Here is a 20,495-nt window from a genome sequence, read left to right on the forward strand (position 1 = left end):
TGCAATAAGAATCATTTTGTTTTGGATAAAACTATTATTAGGTAATAACCTTTAAAGAGATTAACTTTTGAAAATTATCTTGGAGCCAGGTGCAGTGGTACACATCTATAATCCCAGTTACTTGGGAGGCTGGGGCAGGAGGGTTCCAAGTTCAAGGCCAGCCTCAGCAACTGAGACCTTGTCTCAGAATAAAAAACACAAAAGGGATGGGAATGTAGCTTAGCGGTAAAGGGTCTCCAATACTAAAGAGAAAAGTGAGCTCTTGCTGCTCTCTATGTGAGCTCAGGCCTCCCCTTCTGGTCACTGAATTCTGAAGTTGCTAGTGAAGAAGCTAAGCACAGAACTGGGGTTTTCTCCACATAGAACTCATACCTCCTACTGTTGTTCAACACAGCAAATAATATTCTACATACTAGTGTATAATTTATTTTCATCCTCATTCTTTGTTTTTCACAAGTCTCAGAGACAGTGATTGCTCATTTGTAAACAAATAAACTTCATGGTTCCAAGACGCTCACCACAGTCCCCTTAGCTAGCTACACGGAGGAGCCAGGATTCAGTGTCAGGTCTTGATGGTTCCAGGTACAAAACCTCATTCACAACAACCCCAGCCATTTCATATCAAAGATCATGGAAATGACAAGGACTATAAATACCACAGATGCCAAAATCAGATCGAGGTGTGCCCAGGGTCAAGCTGGTGGGCCATGACCGGGTGTCTCTCCTGAGGCTTGCTGGGCGTGAGATGGGTAAGTGCAGGGACACCTTCAGGTAAGGTTTCCCAGGGAGATGGCATGGTCTCCTTTGTGAGCACAGTGAAGGACACACTGTCCCTGTAATCCATGCTGGGCATCAACACGTACACTTGGGGACGTGGAAATCCAACACCACATCGATTGGCTTCTCCTCACAGGTCACAGGTTCTGCTGACTGGAAGGCTGGCTTCTGAGGAAGAGGCCCCAGGGCCACCTGAATCTGCCTGGGAACAACAGGAGCCTGCGCTTCCTTCAGTGCTTCCCTTGGGAACCTGGGCGTGTGAGAAGAAAGTGCCCCACGGGTGAGACCCACACAGGCCAAGGGAGCCCGAGCCAGCTCCAAGGGCCACCAGGACGTGGCTGGGAAGCAGGGACGAGGGGGGATGACCGTCCCCAACACAGTGAAGCCCGGGCAGCTGTTAAAACTGTAGAGGAGCATGGCGGAGAGAAGCCCCGAGCACGACCTACAGTGACAGTGAGGGCTTTCTCTCTGCATGTGCCAAACCTGCTCCCCATTAGGTGAGTCACCTGATGGTCCAGGGAAGTAGTCAATGGTATTTGGGTTCAGAAAATTAAAACCCAAAGTGAAAACGACTTAAAAATTACAATCCCGGTTCCAACATCCCCAAATGTCTCTCCTGCTGTTCCTCCAAGGGTGCTTCTTTTCTCCAGTTCTTTTTCTCCCCCTGTCTTAGAGGAATACCTATTTCCCAAAATAAATTTAAATGCATTCCATACATTATTAAATGAATAAATGTAAGCATCAATGCTAAAAGCAATACACAGGTAAAATGATGTATGCGTGCTGACTGTGTTAACCGTATTGATGACCCTCTCTCCGCAGCCTAGACACAAGGGGTACAACTGGTGGGATGAAGGAGAAGTCAGAGATGGCATCGTGATGGTCATCTAGGTGGACCTGGAAAAATGGCTTTTTTTCCAGTGCTGGCGACTGAACCTACATCCTAGGCAAGTACTCCACCACGGAGCTGTGCCCCAGCTCCAGAACAGTGCCTTTTACCCATGGAGAGACAAGGAGGGAAGGCAAGCCAGGCTGTGGAAATATGGGCCATAAGGCAGAGAGCTGGGGAAGAGGTGACCATGGGCCCAGGGAGTGGTCTCTCGGGTATATCCATATGCAATGGGGCTGGCAGGAGAGGAGGCTGGAAGGGCCTTCAAAGACAAGCTTTCAGGGGTTGAGCTGGGGCTCAGCGGTAGAGTGCTTGCCTTGCTAGTGGGAAGCCCTGGATTCGATCCTCAGCACCAAATAAAGATAAAGTAACAAAAATACATTTAAAAAAAAAAAGAATTCAGTTTTCACTTCTTAAGTACTTAGAATTCATCTCTTCCAAGATCTCATTTAAAGGCAAAGTTAGATATTTAAACATCCTAAAGGTTTAACAATAAAACACTATATAGGATATGAAGAACTTTCATTAAATGGATTTTTCTACTTCCTAACATGTTTGCTCCAGTTGCCAGATAGCTGAGAAATTCACCCTCAATTTCATCTCCAATACTTGCTTCCTCTTCTTCCTTCTGATTGACATGCGCTCTCTCTCACAGGTGCCTCTGAGGCACATTCAGTGCTGTGTAGTCTACTCCTTCTCGTCTGGACAGGGTTGATGACAAACTAAAGTAACATTTGCCCTGTTACCGGGACAAAACCAGAGGTAAGAAAAACTGAAACTTTCAGAAGAGAAAAGCAAAGCTCACAGCTCTATAAATATTTCAATGAAGGATGGCCACAACCAATTAGAATCCCGGCTGCTGCAACCCCGGGGTTCGGGACCTCTCTCTTCTCCTGGCTGTCCAGTTGGACCTTGTCTGGGAATCGGTGCTCTTACTAGGATGCCAAAATGACCTTCTGAAACTCACAAGCTTCCCGGCTGCAGACATTTTCAGCTGCTCAGCCCTGCTGTCACAGCACTCTGCATGCTATGGAGCGGCAAAGCCACAGCCTCCGTGCTGGCCCCACCTTCCCAACTCACAATGTTCTGTGGCCACTCAAACTTGAGTTTTCTCTTTCTGAACTATTTTGTGATGCTTCGATTTTTACTTAACTGTAAAGCAGTAATACTAAGCATAAAATAACGTTTTCCTTTACATGGAAATATTCTGCTTATGCATACATAATACACCTAACATTGGCAGAAGCTTTAAAATAAATAAATCCTGGCATCTATACACAATACTTTTTAATGACCAAAAATTTACAAAATGTCATTCTTCCTTCAATGGCCAATTTAAAACTGGAGACACGTCTACATTTCCTGACTATACTTACTATTTATGCCTACCCAATGCCTACCACAGTACCTAGAATATAAAAGAACCCAATTGTATATTTCAGTAAACATTGTGTAATCTGCACATTTAATATTTCATTTTTCACAGAAATACTGAATTGAAATGTAGGTGCTTACTTTTCCTCACATTAGTACCATACGTTAGTAACTTAGCATAGAATCTTTAAACTTATCCATCTCTATGAATGTATCTATCTCTGAAAATTTTTGACATATTAAGGGAAAATATTTTTTATCCATGAATGTCAAGCAATTAGTTCGCCAAAAAACTGTTGCTCCAAACACTGGTTAAAATTGAATGCCAGGGCTGGGGCTGGGGCTCAGTGGTAGAGCGCCTGCCTGGCATGGGTGAGGCACTGGGTTTGATTCTCAGCACCACATATAAATAAATAAATAAATAAAGATATTGTGTCTATCTTTAAAAAAATCTTTAAAAAAATAAATTAAATAGAATAAAGGTATTATGTCCACCAACTACTAAAAAAGTAATAATAATACATGTTAAAAAAAAACTGAATGCCAGCAGAAGAAAACCGCAATGGCAATCAATTTATTAAGACGCAGGCTGAGGTCTGAATGACGGTACCTACTTACCAACCTTCAGTAAACATAGTCATGAAGAATACACTGAAATTTGCATGTGTCTCTAGAAGTGTCTTTTGTTCTGCTTAGAGTCTGTGGCAGCCTACACTCTCACAAGTCCACTCAATGCAGAGATCCACAAGATGACATAAAACATGTTTCAAAGCAAATTTATAAACTAGCCCATTAATTGAAGAATGAATCTTGTGGCTTCATATATTTATTCTGTTCCAACTTTAGTTACAATTTATGCAGTACTTCATGATCATTTATGGAATACACTTGGACATATGGATAAAACCCAAAAATGTGCACAGACGTGCGCACACACAGACTTGCTGTGATTACTCTGCTAAGGATGTGGGGGTACAGGAGAACAATCAACCAGAAATCTCCAAGAGAACACAGAGCTATCAATTCTCATGTTTGCTTCTTTGAATGTTGGCCACAGATCTGTATTTTTCTAGGATGAGAGAAATGAAATCCATCCTCCTGACCCTACAATAATGTAGTTAAACAGGGGGCAAGAGCATTTGCTACGCTCTTTGGGGACTCAGGACAAACAGAATTTGGCCATGTAGCAAGCCACCCAACAGAGCAATTGGCAGAGTGCTCTGTCACTCAGAAGCGACATCAGAAACTTCACAGGTGGTGATGATTTTGAGTCTAAAAGTAGATTTTGCTGATCCTGGAGAGTGCTAGGACCGAGGATATCAGGTGGGAACAGAATACTGTGCAACCACGCCAGCAGATCAGGCCACTTGACACAGGACTCCTTCCTAAGCCAGTGAGACTTCAAAGTCCATTCACGTCTGCTGTTTTATGACCGCAATGCTTCAAAAACTTCCTTTCATAGTTCACTCCCTTCATTCAGTCTTTCCAGAATTAACCTGGAGCCAGCCTCAAATCTGCATTGATCTGGATATTTCTATTGGCCATGGAAACCAACAAGCACACCCACAAACAGCAAGACCCCTGGGCTGAGTCTCAGCCCTCAAGCACCTGGCCGTACCACCCAAGCAAATCCCCTAACCCAGAAGGTCCCCAAGCCCCATCCCCCAGTGAGCCAGGACAGCAATGCCTCAGAGCCTTGTAAGAGCCACACTCACCTAGGTAAGCGTGCAGTTGAGAACCCAGCTTTTTAATATCACAATTGGTAATGCTGAGGTCTTGGTGGCTGTTCTGCTTTATATCACTTATGAATGGGCCATTTTCTCTAAGCAATGAACTTCAGAACATCAGAAATCATATCCCAAATTGCTCTTGAATATTTCAAATACAATCTTAGAGTAAAATTTCTCATGCAGGGGGCTTTAAACAAATATTTATAATTACATCTAGTTTTCTGAAATTAGGAAGCAGCTAGTTTTCTAACTAGAGGGCAGATGGGAGTCCTGGAAACCAGGAACACCTCCCCTGAAAAGGACCATGTACAGTTGAGAAACTAGAATGCAGAACACAGTTCTATCTCCTACGCCCAAAGGAGAGTGGGGAAGAAGGCATGGTGCGCACACCCAGGACCCTTTGTAACCAAGCATGTTCACCTCTCGCTTATGGGTTTTCTTTACTGAAAAAGTTGGAGGCTCTGAAACTTGACTGTCAATACAGAGTGTTTGAATCTATCCCTAAATCAGGAGTTAATGTGGAAAAGATTCACAGGAATTGGACGTCCCTACATTGCTCCATAAGCACCAAAATGAAAAATAAATTAATCTCTTCTGCCTAATCCAGGATAACACTATGGTTAGATTGTGCTTATTTATTAACAACTTTTTTAAAAACTTCTTTAAAAAAAAAAGTTTAAGCAATGAGTCACATCATTTTAGTAAAATTATAGGTGGATTTTGTTTTTTCTAATACAAAGTGACTAAAGAGTGAATGCTTCACTGAATGGTTTTAGGCAAATTCCGCACTCTGCCCACAAACAGCCTATTCTCGGCTCCTCTGTGCCCACTTTGTTTTGCCCTAACTCACTGGTGAACGTTTCTATCACTATACAGGAAACCACTCTGAGAACAGGCACATCTTCCTCCCCCTTTGCCCCTGAAGCCCAGGTATGACAGCAGCACAGAGTCAACACTGTACCAGAACACTCTGCTCTGATGCCAAGAGCAAGACAACGCTCCTTCTCTGAACCACATCTGACTCTATCTGGGGTATGTCCTGATCAGCTCCCCAGGAGAGGAGGCTACTAGCCAAGGAAAGGTCTCCTATAGAACATGTCCTCAGAAGAGCTCATCCTTTAAAGACATAGCTGAGTCACAGGGGCAGTCACAGAGGGCACAGACTGATGGGTGACGAGGGAGCCTTCTGAAAGCACCAGGCACAATCACACCTGTGGGCAGGGCTGGGCCCTGCGGTCCTACCATGTCTTGAGGAAGCTGCATGGTGCCATAACTGCTCCCGCCCTGAGCCGCTGTGGCTCTGTATCTGCAGTCAACCAAACACAGTCTGGAGGCTCTGGAGAAAAACACTGGAGAACCTTCAGTCAGCACAGAACATGTGGACAGTTTTCCCTGCCAGTCTGACAGCCCCGGACATAGCATTTGTACTATGCTGGGTATTGTGAGTAATCAAGAGGTGATTAGAAATGCAGGCCAAACATGTAGGACATTATGTTAGGGACCTGCACAGCCATAATGTCGGGAACCAAGGGGTGTTCTGGAATCTAGTTCTTGGGGATACTGAGAGACAACTGTGCTTTGCCTCTGAACTTCCCAACTTCTCTGAGGGGAAGCCCAACGCAAGTGCCAGGGCATGTGCAAAAGGCAGCACACGCCATCAGCCTCATCCTGCCATGAAACAGGAGCCCTATCTTATGTGCGTTTCGGTTTTTACAAATCCAAGGAACAAAGATTATAAGCGTTTGCCAAACTATATACCGTTTATAATCTCAACGCCAAAGCATAAACATGAAAATCTGACAACCATTTAAATTTGTATTTCCTAGACCTGTGTCCACTGTTATAAGAGTAAAGTTTTTAAATGACTGTCTTTGTAAACTTGAACCCTAACCCTCACCCCTGGCAGAATCACACGGGGTGGAAAGACATGCTGGTTGGGATGCAATAGAAGACCTGACTTCTAGCTGCTACATTAACCTCTCTGAGTCTCAGTGTCCTGGTCAGCACCATGAGCCCATAACTGTGACCACTGCCAGGGTGCTCTCTCCCACCTCGCCTTTCACAGAAAAGAACACAAGCGCATCATGGCTCCCGCAGAGAAGACGCTCAGGGGCGACAGCTTGTTCCACTACATCTACCCTGTGTGCACCACTTCCCTCCACATCTGCAAAGAGAGCTGCACCCCCAGACCTTTTTCAGAGGCCTCCACGTAGAGGTCTTGGCCATTCAGTTCCAGAGACTTCCTCTTTGAATTTCCTTCCTTCTTTGAGCTTCCTCCTTTGGTCTCCCTTGTGTGGTCTCCATTGTTAACTCCTGTGTCTTTTTCCCCAACTCAATTATTCATGAGAGAAAGTCAGAAACTGTCACTCAGTTGGAGAGCCTCCTCTCCTGATCTGTTACAATCTTTTGACTCTAATAGGTGCTCCAAATATGTGTGCTCATTGACTATTTAGTAGAACATAAAAGGTGAATTGACCTTTCTGTGGTCTTATTGTTAACATGATAAAGTAACTTTTGAGAGGGAAAGACCTGGGCACTTAGTAGACGTTAACCCATTACTGAGAAGTAGATGTAATATTCTTCTTCCTATGTTAATTGCTCCCAATATAATAAATGCTCTTTAAAAATCCCAGTCCTCAAAACTATATTCCTCTGATAGTCATTTCCACTATTCCACATTTAGCAAGTATCCCCCTGCCTCATCAAAGCACTCTACAGGATCTTCTCTGAGGTATATATTTTTCAATAGTACGAACTACTACTGTTCTGCACTTTTCAAATTATCTAGTGGAAAGGTTGTGCACTGCCTCAGAGAGACTCTCTATCCCTAGGTCAAAGACTTTCTGGTGTCCCTGCTATTGCCAACCACTTTGTCCTTCCAATCTCTTGAAGACTTTCAGGGAAGTACTTAATACCAAATGCCTCCTGGGAATGCCCCCAAACTGACAGCACAGCTTTCCCTGAATGTTGGAGCAGTAAAACTCAAACAAGGGCTCAAAGTCATTTGGAGTCAATTAGTCTAGTTAAAATCAGTACAATAATACAGAAGGCCAAGAAGAAGTTCTCATTTCAATACTGCTTCGTCTTAGTTAATTAAAAAGGAAGACTTTCTAAGCATTCTCTTAATATAACAAATGATTTTCAATGCATCTGTATAGCACAAGGCAAAGACCAGATAAGAAAAAGAGTCTAACACAAAGAGGCATGTACTCAAAGTTGGCTTCTGCCTCAGTACTAACAGTGCATAGCAAAGGCAAGACAAGACAGAGCAAGGTTATTCTTTAGCTCCATATAAACACACTCTGGATCTAGAGAACCTAAATTAATAATAAATGGTGAGTACTTATAAATAGGATCTTTTTCTTTAAAACTGTCTTGGTTTCATGGGGATTTCTCTATATATGACTGAATATAAGATGATCTATCATTACTGTGACATCTTCTGCTTACGCTATGCTAAGTCATTTATGTGAACAAGTGGGCAAGAGTCTCAAGTCAAAGGGCTCCTGACAGAAAGCCTCCTGCTCTACGGGAATCACAGCCATGCACACAGCCATGAGCCAAATGCAACGGCTTAGTGATTCCCATAGGCAAATCGCTCTGTTTAGAAGAGTGACTGATCACCGAGGATTTTTATTTCCAGGAAAAAGAATACACAGTTATACTGATACCCTCCCTAAAATAGCCAGGTCTGAGGAGGACAAATGTCAGCCATGCTGAGCACATTGCAAACTCGCTTTATCACGCATCTATCTGCCGCTTGTTTATCACTGAGGACAGGTCACACAGGCAGGCCGCGTGGACACTGAGACACTTCCCAGCAAATAGCAACAGACGGTAAAGATCAGGCTGTACTAACTTCAGAAGGGCCAAGTCAGGATGGAGAGTTCGGTGGCCTTCTGTAGCCCATCAGGTCCTGAGCAAGGCCCAGGCCTGGCACAGCCAGTAATGGAACTGATGGTGTCATCAACCCAGCCGAGTTAGAAGCCCTGATGAGACACTCTCTTGCTGATATTTTAAAATATAATTCTTTATTCTAATATAGCAATGATACTCAGGGAAATCAGTCAAGTTCTCAATAAGGGATTTTGATGGATAGGAAGCTTTTTAATTCTTAAGATGCTTTAAATCCTTGGTAGTAAACCAAAGCTTCCCATGCTGGCCTCATCAGCTCCACCTCAGGACCTTGGGCCTGGCGTATGTACCCAGCACACACAGCCATTATTCCCATGCCCCTTATTCCAGTCTCCACGTGGTCCCACATTCTGCTTGCCAACCAGAATCTGGACTTCATCCATGTGCCCCATCCTTCCTCTGTTCAAAGTCACCAGCGCACAGCTCCATGAGGTCAACTCCCTCGCCAAGGTCAGCTCGTGCTCAGCACCTGCTATACTCTCCCAAGCTCCCCAACAGTGTCCAAAGCCCAGTGCAGCCTCCTTCCACCCGCTTGGCCTCTCCCCAGCCTCGGTGCCCTGTCACATCTCCCTCCACCCGCCTCCTCTTCACCCACTCTCTTGGAGCTTCCCAGGTGTGTATGCAGCAAGTATGACTCCTCAAGTACCCCAAGAGTTCATGCCCGCAACCTCCTATCAGCAGCCAACACAGCATTTTTTAAAAATCTGTTTCTATTCTTTCACATAAGAGCATGGGTCCTGAAATGGGACCACCCTGGTTCAACTCCTTGTGCTACTTACTAGGCAAATAACCTTGGGCAAGAAGTATACCTGTGCCTCAGTTTCCCCATCTGTGAATCCAGGGTACTGGTCATGCCCACCTCATGAAGCCGTTCCAGGGAATACAGGTATGAGTACATCAGCCTCAACCTGATGCACGGGAAATCCTAATGAGCGCAAGTATGGCTACTCTGCTCATCACGATTTTTTACATATTAGGGGAGGCCAAAAATCTGGGTTAAAAATTTGGACATGGAAATCAGAAAACAATGAAGCCTCTGAACTATGCACATGACCAAAGAAGCTCCAGTCGTTCTGTCTAACCCTGAAGGCCAAGGTCAGGGCCTATTTTACAGCCACAAAAAAAAACTAAATGAGACCTTATAAAGAGATGTACAGCAAGAGGCATTCTGTTAACTTGATCATGCTTATTTAGATGTTATAATTTCAGAGATGTAGAAACTAAAGCCATGGGAAGACAAACTTTTTCCCTTAAATCTGTTCTTCCTTTCAACAAAAATGTATACAGATACAACAGTAAAATGATGAAAGTCATCTGGCTGTCACCACTTGTATCTACTAAGGAGTTCTGACCTTCCAAATGTGCATGCCCTGTGAGGTCTGTTGGGTGGCTCACCTACACTCAATAAACACTGGACTTTGAAAACAAACTGAAGTGTTCATAGGAACTGGTGTGCCCTCCCAACTCTGCTTTGTGAAACCAAAATTCAGTCCACACAAATATCAATGAGGGGCCTTTGGAGGGGAATCTTGAGTCCAGCCACCACCGCCTCAGGGCTGTCCCCAGCAGCAAGCCCTGGCCCCGCCTCTGCTCACCTCCCCTCACTGAATAGCCCGCCTGGTTTCTACTAGAAAATGAAAGACAGTATCTCCTCCAACCAAGGGAGCCTGAAATGTTCCCTGAAAGGAAAGTTCTCTTATAATGGGACAAGAGAGAAACAAATAAAATGTTAATGTACTGTTTCTAGTATCATCAGCAATACTGATAAATAGATTATTAAACAGATGATGAAAAAATTTCGATACAATGAACTGTGGACAGTCTGAATGCTGATACTAAGGCAAGCTCAGGAAAATTCTGTGATACTCTCCCAACATGAATACAAAGAATAAGGCCTCATTCTGACCCTGTGCTGGTCAGCACAGTACATGCTTCCCATGCACACTGGCTATAGATTGTAGAAGTCTTTCACTGTTGACTTCCTTACAGTTTCACTGCATATAGAACTTTATCCTGCTTTTAAGAATGTTCTGGAAGAGTCTACTTGGTCACAGAGATTCTAAGTACAAAACTTACAGACATTGCTAAAATACTTTTCACAGACAGGGCCCTTAAAGTATCATAAAGGTTTCTGAACACCCATAAAACTGAATTCAAGATAGGACACTCGTACCTATGTCCAAAACCATCAGCCACACCTTCTGGTCTGGGGTCACTTTTACTCAGTCATGGTAAATCAGATACTCAGGCTGTTTCTGATTCTAACCCCCCAGCCCGTGTATTTCTCTCTTTGCTGTTCATTATGCACATTTACTTTCCAAAATTAAATCACTGCTTTTTGGTATGTTTCGGTATCATTTGCAATGATGAACTTTAATATACGAATTCTGGGCACACATTCAAGTTATTATCGTAACCTAGTCTAAGAGTTGGGTTACTTTCAATCAAGCTTCTCCTGGGCAAATTCTCTACATCCACGGCTTGCCTTGGCTACCCACTTTGTTTTTCTGATATATATGTAACTATAAAAAGCTTTGATTTTATGGTTTTCACTAACACTAATGACGCACTCTATCGACATTCTAGTACAGGTCACTGGGAAACAATACACATCTGCCAGATAAAAGGCTTAAGAACATGTGGGAAAACCCTGTGTCTAGATGGTACATGCACACATGGGAAATGCAGTCAGATGTCCCCAATGCTCCTTAAGAGAACACGATTTTGGTAAAGGTGAAATTAAGTAATGAGAAACCCAAGCATGCTTCATTGCAAAACTATCTGCTCTATTATAGGCACATGGGTCTGAGCTGCATGGACCTACCTTTTCTGTGTGGGGACTTCTGTGCCATGTTTCCTAGCCCTAACTCTAAAGTGCTGTTTCTGTTTCATAGCTAGCTCCGAACTTTCATTCCCCTTCAGCAGACTGCCAATGGGGGTGGGAGGGGGATATATGGACTAAATTCGGTAGATTTTCATGAGCTAGTGGGGTATATCTCACAGTATGTATTCACCTACAAATCAACTTTACATGATAAATTAATATTACAAACCAGCCTCAGACTATTCATTTCACAGGATTAAGCCTATCCCCATAATCCTGCAATCTTGTTACTCTTTAAAACAAGTTCATTTTTAGTTAATAGCCTCCAATTTTTTAAAAAATAAAATGTAGAGAAAATCCAGTGTCGAATATAAATTTTTTAAAAATGCCTCCAGAGGGGGTGGAAAATCTCTTTTTAACTAATGAGAGACTAGAATGAAGTTGACACCTGTATAGCTATCAACAGTGGTCTGTGGATTGTATATTTACCACAATTTTTAATAATAGCATGGCATTTAGCACAGAGTATCCAAACTTAGTTCAGCTGCTTTAGCAAAAGTTGCATCTCCACACCCATATTTCCATGCATGCATCTGCCCAACTAAGGAGAGCACACCCCCTGTACCTTCACCAAATACCTTTTGGGACAGGTGAAAGTCACTCTCTCCATTTCTTGAAACAATGCCAAAAGAAGCAACAGCTGTTCTCCTGGAGCAGATATACTACATGAACCATGTACTCTTCTAGAAACATCTCCGCCTTTTTGAAATAACTGACCTCAGTAGAAAAGCAATTCTATATTCTACCCAACATGTCTACATTTAACCTTGAGAGTAATTATTCCTCTAATGGTTTAAACAAAGAATAGTCACAGCAACCTAGAACAAGATCTCAAAACTAGTGGGAAAAGTGCTGAATACATGCTCCCTACTCCAAGTCTCTCAAAGGTTAATTCTGTGAATGTTCCAGGCATGTGTGACAAGATACCTCTCCAGAAACATGAGTGATTATCTGAAAGAGATGTAGTGAATTTCTGTTTTAAAAGACTGAAAATAGGCGTCAACCCACAATCATAGATTTACTAGGTATTTCTGATCTGTTTTCAAGGATATGGCTATATGCTCATATAAATGTACATTTGTGAAGTATGAAAAATATTACATAAAAATCAATTTCCCTACCTCGAACTTAAAAATATGTCCACAGACATTTAATGCTGCATGTCAATAGCTCTTCTTACATCCTCTGCTTTTCAATCAATAACACTCCAACCATCAGTGAATATGCCCCATGACTCATCAGAAACAATGCAGTTAATGGGATCATCGTCCCCCAATCCTCCACGTAACTCCTTGAGGCCTCACGCTACAGAAGACAGTTCAAGAGGCCACCAAGCCAGGAAGCAGTCTTCTCCACGCTCCATGTGGAACCTGTCCTCCTGCCTCCAAGAATGCCCAGTACATCCATCTCTTTTTGACGTCTTTCAAGAAAATACCAGCAAGCATACTTTATATGGTTAGAAAAGAACCACATTTCTCTGGCTCCAGATTCACTGTGCGAGGCACAATGGACTTCAGTGATGAAAGTATCTGAAAGGAATGTCTCTAGGACCTGTGCCATCGTGCTTTGTTTGCAGCCAGACGCTGTCTCCAGACCATGTCTCTGCTCACACGAGTTCTTCCAAGCTGTGACATTACCTCTTTTTACCTTTCCTAACACTTGAACAAGGCCTGAGCCCCTCCTGGTGACAATCTTTTACTCCAGTGAATCCTGTATTAACACCAGGTCAAGGGTTGTGTATGCATGTATTGGGTGTTTTTATTTTCTAAGGAAGGAAAGTTAGAGCAGACGAAAATACATATTAAGTTTCTGGGGATAACTGCTATTTACCGAAAACTCTACTTTAAAATAAATTTTAGTGACTTGTTTATGTTCGGTAACTCCAGGACAATGATAACTATAGTGTCTCTAAAATGTTCCCAAGTAGCAATCATACTCTATTCTGGCCTTTGAGAGGTGTTAAGACTCATCTCCTAATTATAAGCCTTTTCTCTGCTATTACGACCTCACCATTAAATCTCTAAACTAAGTAGTAGTTTTCAGGAAATAAAAATAGATGTAAGGTGGTATGTTTTCTCAAATTTTGGTTATAATGGATAAGAAAAATAAGGCATTTCTATGTATAATAAATTCTTTATCTTGCAGACTAAAAGTCAACTTCATTATGCTGTGACCAGCAAACTCTTTTTCTCAGAATACTGTTTTCCTTCTGTATTCTAGAATGGCACTCTCCAATACAAATATAATGACAGCCACATTTATTATATTGTTTCCTAGTAGCCACTGTAAAAAAGTAAAATGAAACAGGTGAAATTAACCTAACAAGATCTACTGAGGCCAACAGCCACAACATTATCATTATAATATATAATCAATATAAAAACATTAATCAGATGTTCTGTTTTTTCCTTTGTCTGAAGTCTTCGACATCAGTACACATTTTACCCTACAGGAAGCCTCAATATGACTAAGCCACATTTCAAGTGCTCTAGGAACATAAGGCTAGTGACTGACAGGATAGCACCTTCTAGATTCCCCAAACCATGGAGCTTTGGGGCTCACTAGGCCAGACACTTCACCATCTTCCTGTGTAACCTCTCTATAGACATGGCATGGCTGCTGGACTTCATACTGGGCCAATCATTCAGTGACATACTTCACCTCCTCCCTCCATGCCCCTGACCCTCAGGTCTTCGGCCCACCTGGATATCCATTTTCTCAGAGCATAAAAATTTCAATCACCTCTTCTTTTCAAACTTATCCCAAGAAGGACCTGAGGTGTTCTCTAGTCTGTACATCTCCAAAAACCCAGCAGAAAGCCAGCAGGTACAGGAAGACTATTGTGTTTCTATAAACAGGTATGTCAAATGCAGGCCTAATGTATGATGGCAGTCACAAATGCAAGAGCATTTTTTTTTTCTTACAATGAAGACAGGAAATTTTATATAACAAAGTCATATACTCAATCAGATATACGATTTTACTCTTTTCTCCCCCAAGAAGAAACCTTGGAAGAATCTCTTCTTGTTCTGGAAGAGAACCCAGTGTTTCATTTCATAGGAATTCTGTGCCCAGTGGAAGAACAGAATGTTGGAATAGAGTTTAATGAATTTGACTTGGAGTCTAAGTTTGCCTCAAATATGGAAGTGTAAACACAGCAATATCATCTCGAACCACACAGAACTTTGGTTTCTCTTTGGCACAAGTGCACAGAGTACCACAGTTGTACGTCTACACATAGATTTGTTCTAGTTACATGAGGGAAAAAGTCCAACTAGGCACATGTGAGGTTTTGCAGAGTCTCTTAGTAATAATAAAACCCGATTATTATGTCTTAAGTGACAGTATAATTACAGACAGATGAACAGGTTTGCTGGCGCTGACCTAACCTGTTCTCTAAAGCACAAAAGGTAACTTTTGTAGTTCTCAGCGAGAAACCCCGCATTAAACAAAGAAGACTGAAAATTATGTCTGCATTTTGAAAGAAGGCCTAACAACATAGCAATAAAAAGAAAATGTAACCCCCAAGCAAATGCACAAAACCAGGGAAAATGGGAACACTGCAGGTTTCCTAAAAGAGTCTGGAACCGCAGTTGCCACCAACTTTAAGGAAGCAAAGACCCAAGTGACAGCACTGTGCTTTCACAGGCTACAAAATAACTTATTCTGTGTGGGCTATCACTCCACACCCAAGACATTCTAAGTATTGAACTTCATATTCTTGGGATGAATTTTGAAGTTGTTCAACTTTCGTCTTAACTCGCCAGAGTGATATTTTATCTCAACAGCAACAAGGCTAGAAAACACCAACTCTGAACCCACAGAGAGAGACCGTGGCAGGGCTCAATCCGGCTGCTATAGAATAGTTATGTACTAAATGCCCTCTTTGTATAAACAGACACCGTGTTCAAACCCAAGAGGGAGGAACAGGACGTCCACTGGTGTAGTATTTCAAAGCACATTGCAGAGGGCCTGCAAATCCAAAGGCATTAATTAAATTATGACTTTTCTCTGGGTTTATTAATTTGTTTAAGAAATTCCTTGGAGTATGGCAGTTGAGGATGCATTTGCAACCGACAGTGCCTGCCTGCACTGGTGGGCACACACGGCCAAGAGAGTGGCAGGCACACAGGGCCAAGAGAGTGGCAGTCACCTTTCCGGCATCTGCTTCCTCGGCGGTTTTTTTTCATGAGGAGGCATGCTCTATGGAAATACACCTCGGAATCCCAGCAGCCGCAGAGGCTCCAGGCCCCAAGACGCAAGAGCACAATTAGTCTTGTATCAACACCCTGTAGTTGTAAAGCGCCCAGAGCGAGCTGAGCCGGGAAGGCACAGCTCCACCATATACCTGCTCGTGTTACAGGCTCTGGAATCAAAGTATTCTCACATGACACATTACTACCAATAACAGATTCCGGCTCCGTTAAAAAAAAAAAAAAAAAAGAAAAGAAAAAAGTGGGTGGGGGGGGCCACATATTTGTCCTGCTTTTGTCTAAAAACCAGAACCCAAGTACCAACTACTTCTCATTCTTTTAGACCTTTCAAGAAAGCAATGCAATCAACCAACTGCAGCTCCACCCAGAGCGCCTCTATACTTACTTTTCTTACAGTTTTTGAGTGACGCACTACAAAACGATGAAAAAAAAGAAGAAGAAGAAGCAGAAGAAGGAAAAGCAGCAGCAGCAGCCTTCTCATGCAGGGCGTCTTCCGCCCTGCAAACTTGGCAAAAAACAAACTGGACTGAAACACAGCACTCTCCATATAAGGCAGCCCAGCTAAACATGTCATGCGTAATTTATGGGTAGCAGGCAGAGAATTAACCTTTGCGTGCACATATTTGGCCCAGATGGAAACCGGGCTGGACCGCCGCCCGGGAAGAGGGATGCGGAGCAGAGACAGGACCCGCGCTCGCCCCACAGGCCGGCAAGTTGCGCGTCCACTCCACGCACCTGTTCCCCGCCCCCGGCGCCCCGTGCCTGCGGTGACAGCGCCCGCAGCGCTGCAGCCCGGCCGCGGCGCCCCCGTGCCCGCCGCCCCGCCCGGCCGGCGAGCGCCCTCCCGCCGCCGCGGCAGCCCACGGCCCGAACAATGCGCGGGCGGAGGTGGCAGCTCACCTCTCACACGCTCTCGGGGCAGCCCGACTGCCCGGCGGGGGCCCGAGGCATTGTGGGAGTCATGACTCCGGACGCCGCGCGGGGACAGCCAACTTGTCAGCGCCCGTCACGCGAGCATCGCGCGCGCCGCGCCCGCTCAGCCGCAGTGGAAAGGCTGTTGCATGTCGCGGTGCGGCCTCTTATCGCCGGCTGCGCTTCCGCCGTGGCCGCGCGGCCCCTCCCCCGCCGCCCAGCCCCACCAGGAAGCCGGCAGCCTCGCAGCTGCAGCGCGCGCGCGGCGGCGCACGGCGCGGCCCCGCGCGCCCCGCGCCCGCGCCCGGCCCGGCCCGCGCGCCCCGCCGCCCCCGCGCCCCGCCGCCCTGCCCTGGCGCCCGCTCCCGCGCCCGCGCCCGGCTCCCCGCGCTCCGCGCTCTGCGGACGCGCCGCGCCCTGGCCATTAGCCGCCCCCGGGCACGCGGGCTCGCGGAGCAGCCCGGACGCGGCTTGGCGAGGGCGCCGGCAAGGTTAGGCTGAAGGTTAGCCTCCGCTTAGGCCCCAACCTGAGGCTCCCAGGGCGCTGCCGCCCCGAGACGCACCGCACGGTGCTGGAACCCGAAGGCTGGAACGGGCGGGAAAAGCATCCGCAGGACTGCGGGGTGGATCTGTCTCAGAACAGGCTGCGCTGGGTCTGGAAGTCCTTGGTAGAACTGGTTGTCGCACAAGCACAGACACAGACCAGCGTCCCATCGTGTTCATGAATGATAGTTGGGTTGTAAAAACCCCCGAATTGCCTGCTCTGTGCTGTGCGATGTACAGAAAGTAGAGATCCTCCTGTAGAGTAAAATATTCTCCAAAATACTGAAATATTCCAAGGCAAATAAGCCATGTCGTTGCCTAAGCAAAAGAAAATAGCCTCAAATCATAATTCACTGGCGCCTTAAGATGCAGCTTGGCTGCACCTCGAATGGAAAGAATCCTGGGCTGCTGTCAGGGGATAACGTTTTAAAGATTTGGGGACAGGATTTCCTTCAAAATTAAGGAATTTGAGTAACTTGCCCAGGGATGATTCTGAGAATGTTTATTCCAGGTTTGGGACATAATTTGAGACAAAATGTAGGTATGGTACAATGTTCCTCCAGAGAGGTCACTGGGCAGTGTAGAAAAGGGAGAGGCCAGTTTAAGAAGAAGAAAGGAAAATATCAGGAAAGTGCTAAAGTACAGAATCTTCTAATAACAGAGTTGAGGTCTTAACCCTTGGCTACATGCACAAAACACTTTAGTTAATACTTTGTACTGACCACTTCCAGAATGAAGAAATAAGTTGATTAAACGGTGCCACTTCTCAGTGTTAATCATTAAAAAGTACCCAAGTCCCCACACAGTTGAAACAAAGTAAAAGGACACTGACACTTTCTCAGAGAACAGGGATGGGTACTTTCTATTTGCCAATCAGTAACTACCCAAGCTATGGGGACTTCCTTTTCTTCTCAATGAGCATTCATTTCCACAACTACAGCAAATGTCTACTATGCCATAAATGCAAGAATGGATAAGAGAGTTCCTACACTCAAAGATGACACTTCACAGAGGGAAGAGGCAACTCAATTAATTCTGCCTGAGGGACAGTGCTGGCTGTGGGGGCATGCCAAGGAGGACCCTGGGGAGAGTCAGGAAGGCCTCCTGGAGGAATTCCCCCAACTGGTGCCCTGAAAGGCTATAGAAGATGAAAGGAGGGCTGAGTTCCAATGGAGACAGAGAGCACAGCCAAGCCTCTCCAGCCTTTCCAAAAGAAGGGAGGGAGGGTCCCACAGGGAAGTGGCTGCAGTTGAGGCTAAAAGTAGACTATTGATAATCCAAAGGAGTTGTGGCTTTACTCTGAGAACTGATGAGCTAGAGAGGCCTGTGCAGTCAGGACAGTGAACGGAGTCTGGACTTGCAGAAAGACCTGCGGCAGCAGCCAGGAGGGAGGGTGACTGGAGTGTGGGGTGATGGCAAGGGAAGGGTGCATGGGTGTGGACACAGTGGAGAAGTGACTCATGCAGGGAATGAGGAAGGGAGGCGTCTTGGGAAACTTCCAGGCCCCTGGCCTAGCCTACTGGAGTGCTTGTTGCTTGCTCTTCCGTTTCTTCTGTGGGCGGCCCACTCTTTGTGACAGCAGAGGCCTAACTTCCTGACAGCAGAGCCACCTTTGCATCTGCTGGCAGTTTGCTGCCCCAGGTAGCTCCCATGTTCCTCTCCTAAGGTGCCTGGTGAGCTGCCGTGGTCTCATCCACGAGTTAATTTTCCATTGTTCTCAGACCCTGTCAACTTCCAAGTTACAGCTTTAGTGTTCTTTTTTTTTTTTATATGAGTCAGAAATTCACTTTATGCAGCAACATGGTGAAAAGCAGGACTTTGAACCTGAGTATGGTACAAGAAGGGAAATTATTTTCCTACTTCAGCACTACACGATAAAGGAACTGCTGGGAACAAAAGAGAAATTGAAACTGAGACAAAATTTCTGCTCTACCTAATGGAGCACAAAGAAATACAAGAAAGACCCTTGAATGTTTGGAACAGTAAAATAAATACTCTAGCAAGGAACAAGAAAGAAAAAAATGTTATTTTACATTAGATAAAGAGAAAAGGAATGGCTAAGGAAACAGCTCTTAAAACAAAATGGTAAATCAAGAACTCAAAACTGAGCCAAAGTAAATTGTAATATAAAACAATATATCCATTGGCTAAAGCTAATCTATTATCATTTATAATGTAATATGAAGAGTGACATTTAAATTTTTGAAGCACTGCAACAAACACTAGAGCATGTCAAAATATTAAATCAGGTTGCCAGCTTTCAACTACCAGTAGCATCCTAACCACATTGCAAATTGTGGAAATTACTAAGAAATCATTGCAGTAATAAAAAGTTAATAGTTCCCCATTTAGAACATCACTGATATTTCCTCAGTGCCAGGAGAGTACTCTGGTTTCTCTTACTCTGTGAAGTGTAGTTATAGTCCACAGGCCCATGAGTAAGTACATCCATAAGTACAAAAAGAAGGTCATTTGCGGGCGGAAAGGGAAATTATAGAAAACAATTTCAGATGAAATAAAACTACTTTTTCAGACAGAGGAAAGAGTGTTCAGCACAGGTTCCTGAAATACATCAGTCCAGTGAGTCTTAATTATACCAGTACATCCCTATAGGAATACAGATAAGGGATATGGTTTTTAAAGATAACATCAACTCTGTTTACGAATAATACAGATAAAAGAAATGGTAGCGTTTATCTTTTTCAGTCAAATGGAGGTCTTTACCACACCCACATAAATGTGTGTGTGTGTGTGTGTGTGTGTGTGTGTGTGTGTGTGTGAGACTTTTATCTTTCTGTCCTACATGCCACATTCACAGCTCAATAAGCACTCACTGCCTCACAAATGTAATTTTCTTTTCTGGCCCCTTCTCCCAAATCATCTAAGTGAAACTATCACAAAAAAAAAGATACTTTTAAAAATGGAAATGTAAAAAGGTCTTGAATCACTGATCCAGGAATGCCATCTTTATTAGACCAGGATAGAAATAATGAATTGAAACCTGGTGTCAAAACTGGGACTCAATGTCTGGTCCTTCCTTATCATGCTAAAATGTAAACGGTTAAGAGAAGAAAAGTTACAGAAAGCAATGAAGCATCTCAAATATACTTGTATGGAGAAGCAGTTTTAAAAGAGATGCATTAAATGTATTCTGTTATACATTTCACAGCAGGGGCAGAGGTGGGATGCTCTTTCGTAGCCTGAATTCAAATTGTTCAGCTATATGATTAAGTACACTTGATGGAATTACATGAATT

General features: G+C 44.2%; 1 protein-coding gene across 13 annotated transcripts in view; it reads right to left on the bottom strand.

The window, feature by feature from the left end:
• Positions 1–16,930, bottom strand: part of Mbnl1 (muscleblind like splicing regulator 1) — a 161,401-nt gene extending 144,471 nt beyond the window's left edge. For 3 of the 13 annotated variants that reach the window (XM_078043544.1, XM_078043534.1, XM_078043545.1), the window contains exon 1: positions 16,169–16,319. In XM_078043544.1, the coding sequence (XP_077899670.1) occupies positions 16,169–16,264 (96 nt within the window). In that variant the 5' untranslated portion in view covers positions 16,265–16,319. Of the gene's footprint in view, positions 1–16,168; positions 16,320–16,683 lie in introns of those variants that run through there. The other 10 variants (XM_078043547.1, XM_078043535.1, XM_078043546.1 and 7 more) reach the window with 9 other exon arrangements.
• Between the last annotated feature and the right edge of the window lie 3,565 nt (positions 16,931–20,495).

This window comes from Ictidomys tridecemlineatus, chromosome 3 (assembly GCF_052094955.1).
Source record: "Ictidomys tridecemlineatus isolate mIctTri1 chromosome 3, mIctTri1.hap1, whole genome shotgun sequence".
In the NCBI taxonomy this organism is placed as follows: Eukaryota; Metazoa; Chordata; class Mammalia; order Rodentia; family Sciuridae; genus Ictidomys; species Ictidomys tridecemlineatus.